The sequence below is a fragment of the Chlorella variabilis genome, assembly GCF_000147415.1.
Source record: "Chlorella variabilis unplaced genomic scaffold CHLNCscaffold_2, whole genome shotgun sequence".
Taxonomy (NCBI): domain Eukaryota; kingdom Viridiplantae; phylum Chlorophyta; class Trebouxiophyceae; order Chlorellales; family Chlorellaceae; genus Chlorella; species Chlorella variabilis.
The window spans coordinates 72,315-91,804 of record NW_005435086.1 but is presented as its reverse complement, the minus strand read 5'-3'; the positions used below and the strand labels follow the sequence as shown (position 1 = coordinate 91,804).

The 19,490-nt window shown below is 67.1% G+C and overlaps 4 protein-coding genes across 4 annotated transcripts; 2 read left to right on the top strand and 2 right to left on the bottom strand.

Annotated features, from left to right (window-relative positions):
• Positions 1-241: 241 nt before the first annotated feature.
• On the bottom strand, positions 242-6,104 carry CHLNCDRAFT_137556 (hypothetical protein; the record flags this gene model as incomplete). The annotated part of the gene is made up of 20 exons (XM_005851001.1): positions 242-688; positions 794-858; positions 995-1,148; positions 1,276-1,362; positions 1,562-1,696; positions 1,874-2,311; positions 2,404-2,474; positions 2,608-2,878; positions 3,002-3,201; positions 3,352-3,460; positions 3,654-3,772; positions 3,967-4,048; positions 4,257-4,352; positions 4,516-4,637; positions 4,757-4,862; positions 5,053-5,154; positions 5,260-5,323; positions 5,462-5,590; positions 5,697-5,908; positions 6,045-6,104. The coding sequence occupies 20 exons, from the start codon at positions 6,102-6,104 to the stop codon at positions 242-244; spliced, it is 3,069 nt and encodes a 1,022-aa protein (XP_005851063.1).
• A 909-nt stretch (positions 6,105-7,013) lies between these two features.
• Positions 7,014-8,967, top strand: CHLNCDRAFT_19172 (hypothetical protein; the record flags this gene model as incomplete). Its single annotated transcript, XM_005851296.1, has 8 exons — positions 7,014-7,195; positions 7,330-7,386; positions 7,591-7,648; positions 7,841-7,976; positions 8,074-8,168; positions 8,369-8,478; positions 8,592-8,703; positions 8,875-8,967. Coding segments are annotated over 8 exons (843 nt in total), but the record flags the coding sequence as incomplete, so codon positions are not given.
• A 270-nt stretch (positions 8,968-9,237) lies between these two features.
• Positions 9,238-11,915, bottom strand: CHLNCDRAFT_137554 (hypothetical protein; the record flags this gene model as incomplete). The annotated part of the gene is made up of 8 exons (XM_005851000.1): positions 9,238-9,437; positions 9,548-9,618; positions 9,788-9,990; positions 10,120-10,215; positions 10,357-10,398; positions 10,516-10,652; positions 10,823-11,254; positions 11,399-11,915. The coding sequence occupies 8 exons, from the start codon at positions 11,913-11,915 to the stop codon at positions 9,238-9,240; spliced, it is 1,698 nt and encodes a 565-aa protein (XP_005851062.1).
• A 4,360-nt stretch (positions 11,916-16,275) lies between these two features.
• CHLNCDRAFT_49764 (hypothetical protein) lies at positions 16,276-16,638 on the top strand (the record flags this gene model as incomplete). Its single annotated transcript, XM_005851295.1, has 1 exon — positions 16,276-16,638. The coding sequence occupies one exon, from the start codon at positions 16,276-16,278 to the stop codon at positions 16,636-16,638; it is 363 nt and encodes a 120-aa protein (XP_005851357.1).
• Between the last annotated feature and the right edge of the window lie 2,852 nt (positions 16,639-19,490).

The window sequence follows — 19,490 nt, the reverse complement described above, 5'->3', positions numbered from 1 at the left end:
CCAGCGTGGCGCCAGGGCTTTGCCAGCAGCCGTCAGGAGTGACCCAGGAGCGATTTGTCAAACACAGTTACTGTGTGAAGAGCTGAAAGCAGTATGCAGAAAAACAGAAGCATAGCTCAAGGCCTGCAACAGCTCATCGACCCTCATGAGCCGTTGTTGATCCGGCGTTGAATTCGCACGTGCACCGCCATGCAGAAGGGCAACCGCAGCCGCCATCTTTTGCTCATCTCCAAAAACAGGTTCACTGCTCTACCCCCTCCATCCCCTGCATCCCGCTGCCAATGGGGCTCAGATTCCGCTTGCGCCCCCCCTTGCTGGGCGCCGCGCCTGCGCCTTGCTCCTGCCCGCCAGCCCCCGCCTCGGTGTCTGCCACCGCCGGCGCTGCTCCCGAGCCGACTGCTGCTGCAGCAGCTGCCCCACTGGCGGCCATCCTGCCCTGGGGCGACGGAGTGCGGCGCGCCTGCTGAAGCGCCGCTGCCTGGCCCTGGCCCTGCAGCAGCGCTGCCCAGTCGCCAGCCCCCAGGGACAGCAGCTTGGTCCACTCGGGGGTCAGGAAGCGCAGCATCTGGCGCTTCTGAGCTGGCGGCAGGTCGCCGCCGCCGGCAGCGGCTTCGGTGGCCGCCGTGGCGGCGCCTCCAGCGCCCTGCTGTGCCTGGTCGGCCAGCAGCGGCAGCTGGTCCAGTCCGCTCTGCAGAAAGAGGTGCAAGGCCGCGATATGATGGAGGCAGGGAAACACCCCTGATATTCACACACGCTGCAGCGAGTCCTTGCTTGTTCTGGCATCGGAGCTCACCGTCTCTGTCAGCCAATCCCAGTCAGCAGGCAGCGTGCCCAGCCTGGCCATCTCCTGAGCCACGCCTGCTTGCAGCGACAGAGCAACACGGCGGTCGGCAGGCCGACGCGATGAGCAATGCCCCCACCCTACAGACATCCCAGCACCACCGCACATTCTACACACATGCAGCAGCATGCACATGCTGCCCCTGGTTCTTACCTGAGGCGTGGCTCAGCATGCGCAGCAGCGCCGTCGCACCCAGCTGATCCCCAGCTGCACTCGCCGACTGGCCTCCCAGCGCCCCAGCCGCCGCTGCGCCCACGCCTGCGTCCTCTGCTGCCAGCTGGGCGCCGCCGTCAGGCTTGTAGGCCTCCTGCGGCAGCATGAGGGCTGCCCGGTCTGGTGGCTGAACAAACATGGCACGCCAGGTGGTCAGCAGGCTGGCGTGAGGTGCAGGTCCTCCCAAGGGAAAAGTGGCACTCGCAGGCGTGCCGCCTCACCCGTAGCAGCTGCTCCCAGTCCACCGCAGGCCCAGCAGCTGCCTCGACGCCGCCAAACATGTCGGCCAGAGACTGCACAGGCGAGACCTGCAGACCAGACGGGAGCATGCAATGATTGCAAAGAGTTGCTGCTTTGATGATTCCTGCAGGAAACCGCCGCTGCTGCCGCTGGTAGCAGCAGTGCTGCCACTGGTGAGGGAACAACACTGCTGCCAGTTGAAGTTGGGCATCTCACCAGCAGGCTGCGGGTTCCGCATGCCAGCTGCAGGCTGCCAGCTGCACCCACCCTGCGAGCGCCCTCGCCGATCCCTGTGCCATCCCCTCCCTGAGCTGCAACATTCAGCTCTGCAATGGCGGCCTCGCTCAAGGGGCCTCCAGGGCCAAAGACACTGAGGCTGGGCAAGTCGCTGATCAGCCTGGCCTGCAGGAAGTGGGAAGGAAGTGCAGCTCCTGCTAGGGTGCTGCTAGGTACTGCAAGGTACTGCTGGGATGCGGCATCGTGTCAGCCACAGGAAAGCTGCTGGGCAGGGAGACAGATGGCTGTATGCCAACATGGCTGGAAGCGGCAGTGGCAGCCCCGCTTACACCTCAAGCTCACCAGCGGCGACAGCTGAGGCTCTGGCTCCCCGACGCCTGCCACGTTCCGCCTGCCTGTGTGCTCTGGCGGCGGTGGGGACAGGGACGGCTCTGCGCTGCCAAAGGCTGCTGCCTGGTCCAGGGGACCAGCTGGCGAGTCTCCTGAGGGCCTCAGCAGCAGGTCCTGGCTGCGCCCCGCTAGCTCCAACTGCAGGTGCAGCGGCTTACTGCCCACTGTAGGACCGACGCTATATCCCCTCCTGGCTGCCGCAACGTGCTGCTGCTGCTGCTGCTGCTGCTGCTGCGCCAGCGGCGGCTGGCTGGCATTGATTGAGCGCAGCACGCGGTCAGCCAGGCTGCCGCCAGCAGCGGCGGAGCGGGCGGCGCCGGCAGCAGCTGCCGCGCTTGCTGCTGGCTGGGAGGCGGGGCCCGCACCGTGAGGTGAAGGGGTCACCGGGCTCTGCAGAGCAGAACGGAGCTGTTTTTAGCGCACTGCATGCGCTCGTGTGGGCGTTGCCGCAGGCAGCCCAGGACGCCAGAGGCTGTCCTCACCTGCACGCCCAGCATGGCAAACTCCTCCAGAATCCCAAGCTGCTCGCCCGCCGCCGTCGGGCTGCCGCCGCCTGGAGACCCAGGGTGAGGCGAGTCCCCCGGAGTGAGCGGGCACCGCCGCCATGGGCACCGCCGCGGGAGCAGGAACTGCAGCAGCGGCTTCAGCGCCAGAGGCAGGCCAGGCCTCAACCGGCACCATGACACCGGGCAGGCTGGGCAGCGCTGCCTGCTGCAATGCCAGCTGCACGTGCTGGCCGGCGACCGCGCCGGCTAGGAAGGAGGAGCCCAGGCCGGCGGTGGGCAGGCCGGGACCTGCCAGGAAGCCGGCAGAGGCGTGCGGCACCTGCGGTACAGCCGCGGCCGCCACCTCAGCAGGCAGCAGCACCTGCTCCAGGTGGCAGCAGCTCTGCTCGAAGGCTGGGGTGTCCAGCGGCAGCAGCGCCCAGCCGGGGTGCCCGCGGCTCGCCCAGCACGCCTGCAGTAGCCAGGGAGCCGGCCGGCCAAGTGTGACTGCTGCCGGAGCATGACAGTCTTGCCCACACGCATGCGGCATGCGCTGCCACCACCACCATGTGCGCACGTAGACGGCTGCCCTCACCTTGGCCTGCTGCTTCATGGCTTGCACCTCCCCGTTGTCCACCATCACCTGCTGCTGCCCCTCGCCCGCCTGCCCCTGCCCCTGCCCCTGCCCCTGCCCCTGCCATTGCCCCTGCGCTGCCGCCACGTGCCCCTCCCGCGTCAGCAGAGTGGCCCGCAGCGTGTGCTGGCCGGAGATGTCTGCTGCAGCATGCAGGAGGGCTGCATGCAGGGGACAGCGGGGCACGGCAGCAGCCATCAGTGCTGCTAATACTGCCACCATGTCCATTACATGCCAATCTTCAGCTGGCAGTCACAGGCTGTGTATTGGCAGGCACAGCCACGGGCAACAAGCCAGCAGCCCTCCCTCACCCAGTGGAGCCTCCATGCGAAGATTGGCATCCTGGCAGCCAAAGAGCAGGCCGGTCGCCAGAGAGGCATCCGGGAAGAAAGCACGCAGCCGGCTGTCCTCGCCCACCGCCTGCGGGCGGATGACAAGGCGGCGCAGCTGGAGGCTATGAGCGGGCATGCTAGGAGCGCCGCACCGAGCAGGGAGGGCAGCACTGTTGCTGTTGGTGCTGCACCTGGTGCAGTGCCGCGGCAGCTGCAGCAGCAGCTTGCCAAGAAGAAACTCATCAGTAATTCGCAAGCGAGCGGCCTGGCGCTTGGCCCACCTTCATGGCATGGTCCCGCGCCTCCTCCCATCCCCTCGTCAGCTTCAGCATCTTCTTGACCTGGTCGCAGCGAGCAGCATCTTCCTGCGCCCACGCCACCAGCTGCCGGAACTCGCCCACTGCAGAGAATGCAGAGCAGCATAGCGGCGCTTGATGTCGGCGTGGAGAGGAGGCAGGCACTGGGCAAGGCAGCACGCTTGAAGTCACACGCACAACGTCACAGATCTGGAATGCAAAGCACAGCAGCAGCAGCAGTAGCAGCAGCACCCGCAGCAGCAGCAGCAAGGGAAGGAGCACAGCGGCGCCTCCCCACCAGTGTTGGCGGAGGCGAGGGGCAGCTCCAGGTCGTGCAGCCCCGCCTCCATTGCCGCCTTCCCCAGGTCCCTCAGTTTAGCCTGCAGCCAGGGGGCGGCAGTCGCAGCGCCGGCATGGCCAGCATGCCACGCTGTGCTGGCACCACGGCATTCTGCTGTTGGCACCATGAGCACCTCCCAGCAAGCGCGCTTGCAGCCGCAGCAGGCATTGAGCAGACCGCTCCCCGCTCCCAAACCCAACGGGGTCTGCACTGCCCTGGATCGATGCAGTATGGGTGCAGATCTGTACCTGTGTGGCGTTGCCCACAGCCGTCAGCTTGGAGACGTGGTCGGCGAGCTTAGGGATGGTGCGCTTGGAGGCGGAGCGCACCCGGGGGGTGGCCACCTGCGCCACAGCGGCCGCAGCGGCATCGCCGCAGCTGAGGCCAGCCCGCAAGCAGCCAGCTGCTGCGCCACGCTAGCGACAACTGGTGTGCCTGTGATGGCTGGTGCCGTTGGCGCCATGCATGCCGGTGAGGCAGGCGTGCGGCAGCGCAGGCACCACGCACCACAAAACCATCCGACACTGCGGCCGAGATGGCGGCGCAGCGCTTGCCGCTGCCAGGCTCCACCGCCCGCACCACCAGCACAAAGGGCGGCCGCTGCCCTGACAGCAGCGCCTCGCTGCTGCCTGCGCAGCAGGTGTGGGGCCGGCTGGCAGTCCTGGAAGCCGGCGCTGCGGCTTCAAAGCTGAGATTGTGACGTGCTGACTCGACACACCAAGGCATCCAAACAGGCAGTCGTGCTCACCTGTGATGCTCATTTCCGGCAGCGTGGCGCAGCCCTTGGTCAGCGGGACCACCAGGCGCCCCTCACCGTCGGCGCCGGCCTGCTTGGACGACAGCAGCGGCTGGCCCTGCAGGCGGGGCAGGCAGGAAAGGAAAAGCGTGCGGCAGACGTCATGCAGGCTGCCCGGCACTCTGCACAGCGACTGCATGGCAGCCTGCACCCGAGCAGTCCCGAGTCCGTTGGCGGTGCCCCAATGGTGCTGCCGGCCGGCCAGCCTGCATAGTTGCGGCCGCAGCCTGGCTGGCTGCGCAGTCCACCTGCTGGTTGGCCAGGAGCGTGATGCGGTCCAGCTCGGCGTCAGTCGGCGCCGCGCCGCCCTCCGCCAGGCCCTCGTACGCCTTGCCGTCCACCACACAGATCTGCTTGGGGAGAGAGGCGCAGGTGGCAGCTATGGAGGTGAAGTGCGTGGCACATTCGCGTGGGTGGGTGCATGCTGGGGTCTGAGGGAGGGAGAGGTGACCCACCTGCAGCTGCATGGGCGGGTGGGCGGCCGCCACCCTGCCGGTGGCGCGATCCACAAGCTCTACCCTGCAGGGGGCATTGTAGTCCAGCACTAGGGTAGCACATGCAGGAATGGGATCTTCCTTTTCACCTGCCACCTCAAACTTCAAATTTCCAAAACCAGCCCCAAGCGATCTCGCTCCTGCCAGTGGCGCAGGCGCGCACCTGATGGCGGCGCCACACGCCGCCTTGAGCGGGTCGCCTGCCAGGTACTTGGGGCAGAAGGCCTGAGGGCAGCGCCGCAACTGGTTCTGCGCGCACAGCTGGCAGTGGGCGTCGGCGCAGCCCAGGTGCCTGCAGCAGGGCACATTTTGAGGAGTGCTGATCAGCCTGTGAGCCAGCGCAGCCGCCCTGGCCGGCAGACGAGCGGGCACCCCACCCCCGCCGCGGCTGGGGTCACCTGCAGTCGTGCTTGAACACTAGAGCCAGCTCCGGGGCAGCATCAGGCCGCGGAGCGCCGCTTGCAGCCACACCTAGGCCGTCGCCGGCGGCATGGCCGGCCAGCAGCAGCTGGCGGGTGGCCTCCTGCAGGCCCGCCGCCGCCTGCGCGCCCAGCCAGTGCGCCAGGATGGGCTGCGCGTTGAACTGCTGGATGCGGCGGCGCACATAGCCCTGCAAGTTGAGGGAAGGCAAGTTGAGGGAATGTTGCCAATCGGACTGGTCGGCGTGTTAGGGACGCTGTGGGCGGCCAGCGAGGGAAGCTATGGGCGGCCAGTGGGACCGCAGAGGCCGCCGCCGGCGCTGGTACCTCGAGCGCCACCGGCGGGCAAGCGAGCAGCTCATCGGGGAGCTCCTCTGAGTCATCCATGGCTGCCTGCGGGTGCTGGTCAGGCGTAGAAGGCTGAGGGAGGTGCCAGCGCGGGGCGGGCGTGCAAAACGCGTCAGAACTTCCGCAGGTGGTGGAGGTGCGCCCAGAGCCTCGGGGCGTACCCAGCAACACCCTGAGTAAGGAGGAGGGCAGGGAGCTGGCAGACGCAGCCTTGGACCACCCAACCAGCGCTGACTGGGCCGGGACTAAACTGCCCCGGCTCCCACTTCTATTGCTTTGTCTTGTTATTGTGGCTTCAGCTCTCCCTGCAGAGCATCATCGCACGCCCACGCCGCAGGCGTTTGCAGCGACGGCAGGCGGGCACCGGTGCTCGCAGGTATGTGGCAGGCGGCGAGCCTGCGACGGACTTCAGGCGAGACAAGCATGGCTGCTTTGACGTGTTCATGCTAACATGCGGTGGTTGGCCGGGTGCGAGATGGTTGTATGGCCCTGGAATTTTGGCACCGCTGCGGCCGCTGCCGCCGCCAGCCAGGTGGCAGGCGGGAGCAGCAGCAGGTAACATCGACAGAGCCGTCGGCATCACGCTTGCTCCTCCCAGCCTCCCAGATCGCTTCTGCACTCGTTCAGGCCCTGCTCTCGCCGTCTGCCAACAGCTGGTATCGGGCTCATCCCTTGGGCCGCCCTTGGCTGTCTCGCAGCAGGCGGGCGAGATGGCGCAGGCGATCAACCAGCTGCTCAAGGGCCGGGTGGCTCTCGTGACGGGTTAGTGGTGACCGTCGGGACGCTGGCGCGGCGACCTGGCCGCTCCCAGCCCGCTGATTGGCGCCCCGGGAGCCAGGCAGCGCCCTGGGATGCGCCCTGTCCAGCGCCCTTGTTGGCCGCCGTGCTTGCCGCCGCCTGGCGCCGCCAAACCCTCCCACCCGCCGCCGCCCGCTCCCCTACCCCGCAGGCAGCACCACGGGAATCGGGATGGGCATCCTGAAGCAGCTGGCCGCGGGGGGCGCCATCACGGTGATGCACGGGCTGGAGACGGAGGAGAACATCCTGCAGAAGGCGGCAGCGGTACAGGCGAAGTACGGCAACACCGTGGGCACCTCCACCGCCAACCTGCTCAACCCTCAAGAGATCAGGTGGGGGGCTCTCCAGGCTGCACCTGCTGCACTGACGCGGCTGTAGCAGCATGAGGTGCTCGCCGTGGTGGCACAGTGCGCCGTGTGAACCCAACGCCAGCATGCCCAACTGCCGCTGCTCGCCCGCCACGCAGGGACATGGTGGCTCGGGTGCAGGAGGAGTTTGGGAAGCTGGACATCCTGGTCAACAAGTGAGGCCAGCTCTCGTCGTCGGCCGGACGGGCTGCCGAGCGCGGCGCTGCGCGAGCCTGGCAAGCCCGCCTGCGCTGGCCAGCGCCAGCGCCAGCTTTTCGGGGAGCGGTTGAGCTGGTTGGGGCTGGAGAGCCTGCCTGGCTCACCCGCCGTGCTGCTTCTTGTGCCCTGCCTCACCTGCCTGCGTGCCTGCGTGCCCGCAGCGCGGGCATCCAGTATGTGGCGCCGGTGCATGAGTTCCCAGAGGAGAAGTGGAACGCGGTGGGTGGCAGCGGTGGAGTAGGTGGCGGGCTGCGGCAGAGCGTGCGGTGTGGTGGCCAGCTGAGGCCCTGCTGTATACTTTGTATACAAGCTGCGTTCCTGAGGCCGCCCACTGTGTTTCTGCTCCTGAATTCCTCATCACTGAGAGCCAGCGCTGCCCCTGCCCTCGCCTCCCGCTGCCCCGCGCCCCAGATCATCGACGTCATCCTGAACGCGCCCTTCCACGCCACCAAAGCGGCGCTGCCGGCCATGATCGACGCGGGGTGGGGGCGCGTGGTGAACACAGGCACGCCGCCGCCGCCGCACCTCTGCAGGCGCTACCCTGGCCGTGTCCCAGACCCCGTTAGGCCAGCTGCTGCATGCGTGGATTCTCTGCAGCTGCGCGGTGAGGCTGCGCTGCACTTCTTCCCGCCGCCGCCCTGCAGGCTCCATGCATGCGCTGGTGGCATCGCCCTTCAAGAGTGCCTACAACGCTGCCAAGCATGGCATCGCGGGTTTCACAAAGACTGTGGCGCTGGAGGTGGGTGGGTGGCCAGATGCCCGCAAGGCACCGGCAAGCATGGACACAGCTTGCCGCTGAGCAGCGAGGCTGGGAAGCACGCCCCGCATGCCGCGCCTTGTCCGGCTGTCTGGCAGCCCGCCGCGTCCAACGCCGCCCTTGTCCTTCATCCTTCCTCTCCCCCTGCCTCGCCCCTGCCGCCGTTCTTGGATGCCTGCCAGGTGGCCACCAAGGGGGTGACGTGCAACGCCGTCTGCCCCGGCTACGTCATGACGGAGCTCATCGAGAAGCAGCTGGCCAACCAGGCCAAGACGAGAGGCATACCCAAGGCGTGCGCACGTGCCCTTCTTTCTTCCGCAGCCATGCGAGCGGGAGCCTGCCTGTGTGCAGGTTGCGTGTGCCTGTGCGCGGTCATGTAGGAGAGGAGCGGTGCGTGGCCCCCAGCCGTGATCCGTGCTTTCTTTATTGTCTTTTTTTATTGCTTCTGCAGGAGAAGGTGATCACCGATGTGCTGCTGGTAGACCAGCCCATCAAGCGCTTTGTGAAGCCAGAGGAGGTGCGCCCCGCCTTGCCGCAGCAGCTGCCTTGCTGCTGCATGCTGGTCCAGTCGCTGCGCTTGCCGCGCGTGTTGCGCCGATGCCCGGTGCTGCACGTGACTGCCAGCTGCGAGCAGCAGGGGCTCCTCCATGTGCTGAGCGGCTTGCTGGGGCTGTTGCGGGCGGTGCAGGTGGGGTCCCTGGTGCGGCACCTGTGCACCGACGACGCGGCAGCCATCACAGGTGCCTGCCTGTCAATTGACGGCGGCTGGACGGCGCGGTAGCTGGGGCAGTGCCAGCGGCCGCAGCAGCAGCAGCACCGCCACCACCAGCTTGCAGGCGGACGGCTGCACCACTCGGGGCCAGGGAGCCGCGCGCCGCTGTGCCTCCCCGTCTCCCTCCCTGTACATCGTGCCTCTCCCCGCATGTTCTGTCACATGCGTGTAACACACGGTCTGTACAAGTCTATCTGGCAGGTACATAAGTGCAGTTGAGACCCGTGGTGTCGGCTGCCGGCGTGCGCCGCCGCCTGCCGACGCCAGGCGTGCAGCAGCTCAGCCCACGGCCTGCTCCAGCTTGGACTTCTTGTGTGGCGGCGATGCGCTGGGGCTGGCAGAGGGGCTGGGGGCAGCGGCAGCGCCCTCCTGGCCTGCCCAGGCCATGCTGCCCATGCTGGGGCGGTCGGCAAAGGGTGGGATGTTTGCCACAATCCCGATCGCGCAGTAGAACTCCTCCACAAAGGTCGGGCAGTTTGCTGCAGCAAGGCGCAGCCAACGGGTGGCCCCTTGCCACGCCATGGAAGGATGTCGGCGGGCCTGTCGGGAATGCAGAGCAGCGCAGCAGCAGGCGGGCTTGCCGCCCCACCTCTAATGAATCTGTGCGTCGCCCCCATGGTCCAATCGGGGAAGGACTCCTCTCCACCCAGCCAGATGGTGCTGCACGGCAGGCGCTCGGAAATGCTTAATCCTTAATGCTTAATGCCCCTGCTACGCTGCTGCCGCCGAAGGGGAAGGACGCGGTGCAGCCCACAGGCAGGAGGCCCCTGGGCTGGCCGCCACGACACATGCACTGCGCCCAGCGGAAGCTGGCAGCCCAGCGCCTCACTCGGTGTCGAAGCGGGCTCCCATGGTGCACTCCAGCCAACCGGTGGGGTCATCATGCGCCCACCCCATCTTGTCGTCGCCAGGCGCGCTCAGGATGCTGGGCCCGATCCTGGAGACCCGCAACGCCTTGAAGGCGGGGTCATACTTGCCGCGGGGCGGCCACTCGTCTTCGTCCGAGTCCACGCCGCACATCTCGTCCTCCGGCTGTGGGCAGGGAGGGAGCACGGCCAGGACTCAAACGGAGTGTACAGACATGCATGGCAGGGGACAGCCGGAAGGGCAGCCGAGGCAGAGGCCCGCGTTGCGCCAGACTGGCCAAGCGTGCCCACTCACCTCCTGCCACACGCGCACCAGCCTGTACAGCACGCCCACCGCATTCAGCGCGTGCAACAGCGTCGCATCCTCGCCCTTGAGCATCGCCGGCACGTCCTGCCGGCAGAGCAGCGTCCCGTGAAGTGCCAGTTGGGCGGGGCATGCAGGCTGCCTGCCAGCTGGCCTGACGGCTGGCCTGACGGCCTGAGCTCCTGGCAGCCTGCCTGCCAGTCAGCCCCAGGCGGTCATCCTGCTCACCTTGGCCTTCACATCAGCCAGCAGGGACTTGGGGTAGGCGTGCTGCAGGCAGGGACGGACAAGAAGGGCGTGCCATGCACCGCTCGGCATCACCTGACACATGCCGGCAGACGCGCCAGCGGCCTTGCCACGGCGCTGCCGCCCACGCCCATGTGGCACCTGGCAGGCAAAGCCCAGGGCGCCGCCGTTGACCAGGAAGTCTTTTGAGTCGAGCGCCGCCCGCAGCGCCTGCACCAGCCGCCCCGCGCCGCCCGACAGGCTGGCCAGGTGCGCCGGCATCCGAGCCACCGCGTCGGCTGCAGGCGCGGGCCGCGCCGTGAGGATGTGCACCGAATGGCAGGCTTGGGCTGGGCATGGGAGCAGCGCAGGGCGTCCCTGGGGGCCATGCCGGCTGGGCAGGGCTTGTGGCGCTGCCCAGGACCCCATCAGGCAGCAGCAGCGGGGCACACCAGGGGCTGCCACCCACCCGGGTGCGCAAACAGCTCCCAGGACAGCGTCACCCGCGCGCCGCTCTCCACAGGTAGCACCTCATGCAGGCAGTCCGAGAAGAAAGCGGCCCACTGCACCTCGCCCGCCGCGGCGCCGGCACCCCACTCGTACACCACGCTCCTGCCGCCGTGCCGCACCCGCAGGCCGCCACCCATGTGCGCCACGGGCAGGCACAGCACCAGGGAGCCCACAAACCGCGGGTTGCCGCGCGGCGTGTCCCTGTGGCCCCTGAAGAAGCCGCCTGGGCCGTAGACGTTGAGAGTGTGCAGCTGGACGGTCAGCAGCGCGGCGTCGGGCAGCAGCAGGCGGCGCACCGCCTCCAGCACGCCGCCGTGTGCCGCCAGGTCGAGCTGCGTGAAGAGGCGGCTGGCGGGCACAGCCAGGGCCTGGCGGTAGGATTCATCCAGCACTGCAGACGGGGACGGCATGGTGGCGGGAAGGGCAAAGGAAGTTGGGAAGGAGCAGCGAAGCGAGGGGAGCTTGGCAGCTGGGCAGGCAGGGAGGCGTGCGGGCCCCGTGCCGGGCGTCCTCGCCCACCCTAGCTGCCGCCCACCTTCTTCCGTCCCCCTTCCAAAGGTGGCGGGCACGCAAGCCTCCTGCAGCGCCTCCACATCGGCCTGGCCGCCGTCTGGGAAGGTCACCACCACCGCCTGCCTGGCTCTGCTGCTGGTGCTGCTGCCCGAGGCCCCGGGCGTCCCCGCCTCGGTCTCGCCTGCCGCACCCGGCAGCGGCGGCGCCACCGCCAGCGAGATGGGCAGGCGTCCCAGGCTGCCTCCCACGCAGAAGGCAGCCCCCATGTTGGTGGAGGCCTCGTGGATGCTCTTCAGCACCTGCCTCTGCGATATGAGCAGCAGAGAGTCGGGCCCATCCTCCTCCTCTGAGCCATAGCCCTCGGTCTCCTCCTCCTCCTCGCTGCCCTCCTCCTGGCTGTCCCCCAAGCCCGCTGCACCCTCTGCATCGTCAGGTGCACCGCTGGCCTGCTGCGGCGGCGGCGGGGCCGCTGCCTCAGCCTGGCCTGCTGCTGGCTCCTCTGGCCCTGCGGCTGCACCTGGCTGCTGGTCTGGCTCCATGGCCTCTGTGCTGGAGATGAGAGGGGCTGCCACTCCCTGCAGACCCGAGCCTTGGCTGTTTCCCGCCTTTTCCTCTGCCTTCCTCCCTCGTCGATTGCGGGGCCCAGGGCGCTCTCCAAGACTGCCCACTGCCAACCATGCGCCCATCAGTTCCCCTCCAAGGCTGCCCTGGCAAGCGCAGCGGCGGCCGGGCCTGCGTGCGGCGGCGATTCTACCAGCAAAGCGCTCCCTAAGTACGACGCTTGTTGGAGTGCGCAGCTCTGTTGCGAGCGTCACGCCTCGTGGGTGGGAGCCCTGGCAAGCGTGTTGCAGGCAGACAGAGTCTGCAGGTGGCAGGGCCTGCCCGCAGGCTGGGGTGCCCGCTGAGCTTCCATCCTGACCGCCGCTCCCGTTACCTGCCGCCACCTGCCCATCAAACGATCTTACACTCGCAACCCGGCACGCAGCATGCCACAGCCCAAAACATGCAGCCGATAAAATCCAAGATGGCACCCCGCCCGCTTCACTCATGCTGCCACACAAAGGGCTCAAAGCAGTATGCACCGCTCTTGGAGGCCAGCTTGCTGACGGTGGTCAGGCAGCTCAGCACGTCGTAGCCCAGGCGCAGGTCTGGGTCGGGCTCCGCCTCCTCCTCGCTGTGCGCCAGCGTGTTGTTCACCTGCAGTACCGGCGGTACAGGCAGTACCGGCGGGGGATTGCAACCGCGTTGGGTGTGTATCAAGGTACCAAGAAGTTGAGGCCGGTGGTAGCAGCAAAGGGAAGTTGGCAGACGCCTGTAACCACGCGGCCAGCCAGGCCAGCCAGCCAAGCATTGTTCCAGCAGCTGAGCCGGCAAGCAGGCAGCCGGCGGCCAGCCAGGGTCGGCGACACACCATGATCAGGCCCAGCTGGTGCAGCCGGCTCCAGTCGAATGTGATGTAGCGCTGCGCCGCCGTGCGCACATCCGCCTGCGACTGCGCCTTGGTGAGCCGGCTCATGCCCGGCTGCTGCAGGGGCGGGAGACGGGCAGCGGCGGGGCCGGTCAGTGCCCGCGCTGGCGTTTGTGTGTGCCGGGAAGCTTGAACAGCAGGGGTGCACTGGCGGCCAGGTCCGCGAGACGGCGGCATGCAGCAGCCGGAGACCAGGCACCTCCCGGCGCCTCCCTGGCCGCCCGCGGGCACGCGCCGCTGGCGCGCGTGCCAGCCCGCTGGCGTCCTCAGGATCCGCAGGCTGGGGTGCCACAAACCTCCTTCAGGAGCCTCCACGCCACCACCACGCCGTCAGCGTCGTTGCAGTATGCCTCGGCCATAGCCTCGAGGCGCGGGCGCAGCCTGCAGGGCGCGGAGAGGGCTGTGGGCCGGGGCAGGCGGGTGGCCGCGCGAGGCCAAGCGCTGAACCTCCTCCCAACCGGCACACACAGGACGAACAGCGGCACGGCGCCCACCTTGCAAAGGCCTCCACGATGCCCTTCTGCTGCTGCATGTCCCGCACAAACTGGGCGCCTTGGAAGGCGCAGGCCGCGGGGTTGAGCGACACGTGCAGCGCCCAGCGCTCCATGCGCTGCTGGGGCGTGGCATCCTCGGGCAGCCTCGGCTCCACAGGGTACACCACGTCCTGTCCCCAAGGCACGCCGGAGCAGGTGCACAGCAGCAGCGTGCTGCCGCAGCGCGCGCAGTGGGGCAGCGGGATGTCGGGGTTCATGTGTAGCGGCGGCGGCGGCGGCGGATTGGCGGCGGCGGAATGGCGGCGGCCGCGGGGGTCCCTGTCCTTGAGACTGCGTGCAGCCTGTGAGGTGCCGGATGAGGGCTTGTGTTGCGCCTCGCAGAGGCAGATGCGGAGGAGGGAGCTGGTTCCTCGAGGGAGGCGAGCGGGCAGCTTTGAGGAACCCTAGAGGAACGCAGGGCGGGGTGAGTGCAAGGAGGTGAGGTGTGTGCTGTCTCAGCACATACTTGGGCCTGTCTCTGCAGGGTTTGGCGTCCAGCTGCCAGCGGCGCGCAGCAGGCACATCACTCGGCACGAAGGTACAGATTATGGTTCGAGGAGAGCAGTTTTACAACGTACACGATGCCCCGATGCCCCGAGGCCCGTTCACTGCCTGTCAAAGAGCTCGAAGCAGTAGCTGTCCCGCTGCGAGGCCAGCTTGCTGACGGCTTGCAGGCAGCTCAGCGCGTCGTAGCCCAGGCGCAGGTCTGGGTCTTCCAGCGGGTAGCAGGCTGGGTCTGACCCCTGGTACACATTGTTGACCTGCCGTACAGGAGCAGTACAGGGCAGGTCTGCCGCTGTGGCGGCCTAATCTGGTGGTTGTTTTCAGCGAGGGCTGGCGTCCACACACCCTCCAACGCTCCTGGCGAGTGCAGGCTAGGCGCAGCATGCCGCACAGCCCTGCCAGCGCACCAGCATCTGTCCCAGCCTGTCCAGCCGGCTCCAATCAAACGTGACAAAGCGCAGCACCGCCGTGCGCACGTCCGCCTGAGGCTGCTTCTTGGTGTAGCCGCTCATGCCAGGTTACTACAAAGGGCAAGGGAAGCACGGAGCTCGCATAAGTGGAGAGGCTTGCAGGGTGAGAGGAAGGGCATCAAGGCAGGGGAACAGAAGCAAGCCACGCTTTGCTGGCCAGCCAGGCAGCGGCATGCGGCTGGCGGGCCCTTCCCCTCCATGCTGCCCCCTTCCCCTCCAGGCGACTAGCAGCCCTGGCGCACCGCCCCGCCACCAACCTTCTTCAGTGTTTTCCACTCGACCACCAACCATCCTTCGCAGTGCAGTAATCATCGGCCATGGCCTCGAGGCGTGGGCGCAGCCTGCAGGGGCCGCAGAAGGGCAGCACAAAGGAGGGTGCTGGCAACAGCGCAAGTCTGCTGGCAGCCCGGCGTTCCAGCCCTTAGCGTCCTCCCCGCAGCCATCCACAAGAAGCCATGGAACCCACCTTGCAAACGCCTCCACGATGCCCTTCTGCTGCATGTCGATGACAAACTGGTCGCTGAGGAAAGCGCATGCTGAGGGGTTCCGCATCACGTGCCATGACCAGCGCTCCATGCGCTGCGCCGGAGTCGCATCCTCGGGCAGCTTCGGCATCAAAGGAAAGACCAGGTCCTGGCCGTGCAGCACGGCCTTTCAGCCGCACAGCATCAGCGCGGTGCCGCACCGCGCGCAGTGCGGCATCGGCCCGCTGAGGCCCATCGCGGCGGCGGTGGCGGCGGCGGCGGCGGGTTGGCAGCAGAGGGTGGCGGCAGCCTTGCAGATGCCAGTGGGCTCGTCCCGCGTGATGTCAAGCTGCAGGGCGCAAGAGAGAAGGTAGGCCGTCGGGCAGCCCACCCAGGTTTACGCTTGAAATTGTGCTCAAGCCGCTGGATGGAAGAAGCTGGGTTGATGATACAGAGGGCGCTGGACCACTTGTGTGGAGCAATAGAAGGCGATTGGAGGGCCTCTGCAAAGGGCTATGCATTGCCGCCGACCACGCAGCGCGCCCAGCAGGGCGCAGCAATTTTGACCTTTTGAGGCGAAACGCAGGCCTGGGACCTTTCGTAAGATTTTGGGGCATACAAAACCTCATCCAGCATCAAGTGAATCACGCGGAGACGTGTTCTGTATCATCTGCAGACAGGCTTGCGCACTCCAGGCAAGCTTACGACAGCAGCGCCGTTCGCCAGGTTACTGGCGCCTGCGCGCACGACTTGCCAGCAATCCGCGCTTGCATCTGCGCTGCACACGTGGTGCCGGGCGTCCACCCGCCTTGCCGCCCTCGGCTGCCGCACAGGGCTGTCCCAACTCGTTTGGCTTGGTCGTTCGTGCGCCATAGACAATGGAGGCGGCAGCTGAACTCCACCGTGCAGCTTCTGCCGGCAACGAGGCGGAAGTGCGGCGTTTGCTGGCAGCAGGTGCTCGAGCCGACGTGCCCGACGCAGATGGCGACCTGGCGCTGCACCGAGCCTGCTTATGCCACCACGCGGGAGTAGTGCAGCTGCTGCTGGAGGCTGCGCCAGCCACGGCTTCAGCGCCTGGCAGATTTGGATGGACGCCACTGCACAGCGTTGTGGCAAACTTACAATTCGATGGCACGACTGCGGTTGTGCGCCAGCTGTTGGCAGCTGACCCAGCCACGGCCTTGGCAGTAGACAGGCATGGTTTCACACAGCTGCACCGTGCGGCTATCATCGGGCACAGCTCAGCCATGAAGCTGCTGCTGGAGGCAGCCCCGGCCGCAGCTGCGATGCTGGATTCGGACCAGCGGGCGCCCATCCACTTTGCCGCTGCTGCGGGCGACACTGCTGCAGTGCACCTCCTGCTGGAGGCAGCGCCGGCGCTGGGTTTCGCCCCGGATGCAGCTGGCCGCACACCTCTGCATATGCTGCTGCACCGCACAGATCGCACGCTCCAGGGCATCATGGAGACGGCACGCTGCCTGGTGCGGGCGGCGCCGGCGGTGCAGCCCACCCTGTCGCTTCTCACCCGCAATGGTCTGTTGCTGTCGGGCCTCTGCGCCGACCTGGTGGCGCACCTGCCGCTGACCCAAGAGCAGTGGCAGTCGATTCCTGCGCCCTGCCCCGACCTGGCGCGCGCTCTGCCTGCCGTCCAGGACCGATCGGCCGCCGAGGCTGGCTGGCTGGTGGGGCGGCTGGCGGAAGACCAGCGTGCGCTGCTGCAGACCGCGACGCTCAGCCTGGGACGGGCGCAGCAGCAGGGCCAGCGCAGCATGCCGGCAGAGCTGATGCAGCGCATCCTGGCGCTGTGCCTGCTGGACTCCTGAGCCCCGTGCTGCCTGGCTGAGGAGCTGCCAAGCTGAGTTCGCGCACCTAATCCATCGTCATTTCCACCGAAAACGTTTCAGCATTACAAAGTACACCCATAACAACATGAACATTCTGAATTCCAGCAAGGCATGCTTGCCAAGGAATGCGGTGTCGAGGAATGCGGTGGTAGAGATCGTTGAATTGGGACGAATTCGTTTGGTGGAAAATGAGTAGAACAGCTCTGGCTCAGAAACAATCAGGAACAGTTTGCTGAGTTAATACTACTGAAGATCATTTGTTCAAATGTAGGAGCAAATGGGTCGGCAGCTGCACTGCAGCTCTGCACAAGGAGCTGCAGGGTTACCAGCAGGACAAGGGGTATCTCTTCGGTGCGACAGACAGTCCCGCCCCTCACGGGTTGGTCACCACGATTTTCACTGGGCCGCTCGGATAGGTTCCTGCGGGCAGCACTGACGATTCAGGCAAGCGCTAATGGCAACGGCCTGCCACCTTTGGCATCCCTCTGCGTAGCCTTTCAGCACCTCCCCATCCTCTTGCGCTGCCGGGGGGCCTGGCGGCGGAAGCCAGTACGTGAACTGCGAGGCAGGCGCTGGGGCCTCCTGTGCCGCCATAAGGCGGTTGACCTGCGGTTGCAGGCCACAGGAGGCACGCGCCAAGCCGACTTTTGGTGATGCACATCAAACATACAACTGCGCATTCATTCATTCAGCACACAGCCCGGCCGCCTCTTGCTCGAGGGCGGCCCACTTTGGCCTGGGCAGCCCGGGCCGCCCTCCCCCCCGGGCGCATGTTCGGTGTTGGAGGGGTGTGCCCAGCGATAGGGGGCCCCTGAAGGCATGCGCCGAGGCCGGGAAGCGTGGTTCGGCGCTGCTGCACGCTTGGCGATTTGACCAGAACCACGTGCCGCCGAGTGGCGGCCGCAGTTTCCGGCCCACGGTCTACGGTCGCAGCCACGGGACTCGGCGGCACGGCGTTTGGGCCCAAGCTTGCTGCCGCCGCCGCCGTGCCCGGGGGGCAGCGCGGCGGCGGCGGGGGCACGCTGCGACGCCCCCGTGCTGCCGAGCTGCGGCCGTAGTTTCCTGCCAGAAGCCCACGGCCACAGCCACGGGACTCGGCGGCACGGGGTTTCGGTCCACGGCTTGCTGCCGCCGCCGTCGCAGGGGTGCTGCCTGCGGCGGCGGCGGCACGGCGTTTGGGTCCACGGCTTGCTGCCGCTGCCGCCGCCGCAGGGGTGCTGCCTGCGGCGGCGGCGGTAGCGCACATGGCAACCCCCCGCGTTTCCTTGCCTCCCATCCACCGGACCCCGTCCTGCGCTTCACTTTGTTTAGGGAGGGGCTGCTCACTGCTCATTGCTCATTGCTCATCGCACACTGCTCAACGCTCATTGCCCTATATCCCACCCAGCCGCAGGACTCCACTGCCGCCCGCGCCCCGCCCCATCTGGCCGCTTGCGCGCCCCATCCCCCCTCGATGGGGCCCGCCCACACCGGGGCCTCCCCCCTCCCGCCCACTGCTTTCTCAACGGCCCCGAGCCGGGGCTGCCCTCATTGCATACATAGTGCGCCTTTCCCTGCTTTTCTAGTGACCTAGCGTTCCGCACTGCCGTTTGGCCAGCCCATGCTCCCGTACCGTTGCGTTTCTCCCCAATGCGCCATGCCACTTTGCCAGTCATACACACGTTTCGATGCGTGCCCTGTCAGCTGCTTGCGTTGCATGTCGCCTTGCTCCACCCCTGTTTTATTGCTTTCTCTGCTTTCGCCCGGTTCCCGTCCCGTTTCGGCGGGGAGTCTATGTTGCAAGCTAGTTCTTGCTTTACCAGACTTTAAGCCCACACAAGCACAAGCAAGCAACTACAGTGAAAATGTAAGCACGGATAGGCAGGAAGGCGATGCATGGCATGAGCAGGGGGGAGGGGGGGGGCACAGTACCACCACAGCGCAGCACAGCAGGCCTGCCGCTGCCCAGAGACCAGCGCTGTGGCCCCACCTTTGCCCAGCGGCATGTGGAGGGGCCGTGTGTCCGGGTAGGAAAAGTTCTGCGTGTGGCACAGGAAGAGAAAGATCATGCGGTTACCAGTGCTAGTCGCGGCCTGATGCGCTTCCGACCGGCAGCTTGCAACCGCCCCACATGTTACCCTGTGTTACAGTCACCCCGCTATGATAGGCCGCGTGAGCAGACCTTGGGCAGGGGGCACACGTGATCAAGGGGCATCAAGAGAGGGGGTGGACCATGGAGCACCCTCTCCATGGCTCCGACCACCCTCCCCCCAGCTGAGCGTCCCAGGGTCACCCCACCCTGGCCCCGCTCCCCGTCCTGCCGGACACGCAACCCCCACAACGTGGTGGGGGACGTGGGGATCCTTAGCAGCTTAGGCCTGCCAGGCCGACGGGTGCCGATGCTGGTGCGGGCTCCCGGCGGCAGGCAGCGCCGCCGCCGGGCACTCAAATGGCATGGGGCACATGGGCCCCCATGCCCGCACATCTCCCAGGCACATGAAAATACCAGAAGGCTGCACATGTAAGGGTGCATGCATTGCAGGCAGGAGTGCAAAGTGGCCTGCCGCGGCGGTCGGCTGTGCCATTACTCAGTCAGCCGCCGCTACCGTGCCGGGCTTGGCGTTCCCATGCCAACATGCCGGCGTGCCATCGCGCAAGGGGCCAGTGAGTGTGTGAGGTGGAGGTGGGGGTGGTGGGGCTGCCGCTGACCGTTGCTTGCTGACGCTGACGCTGCTCTTACCTGCGGGGGGAGGGGGTGGGTCGGGAGCCAAGGCCGGGCAAAAGATGCCTGGGCCCTACTCAAGGGAACCGGGGGAGTCACTGTGCCAGGGCAGCAGCATGCTCCTCATGGC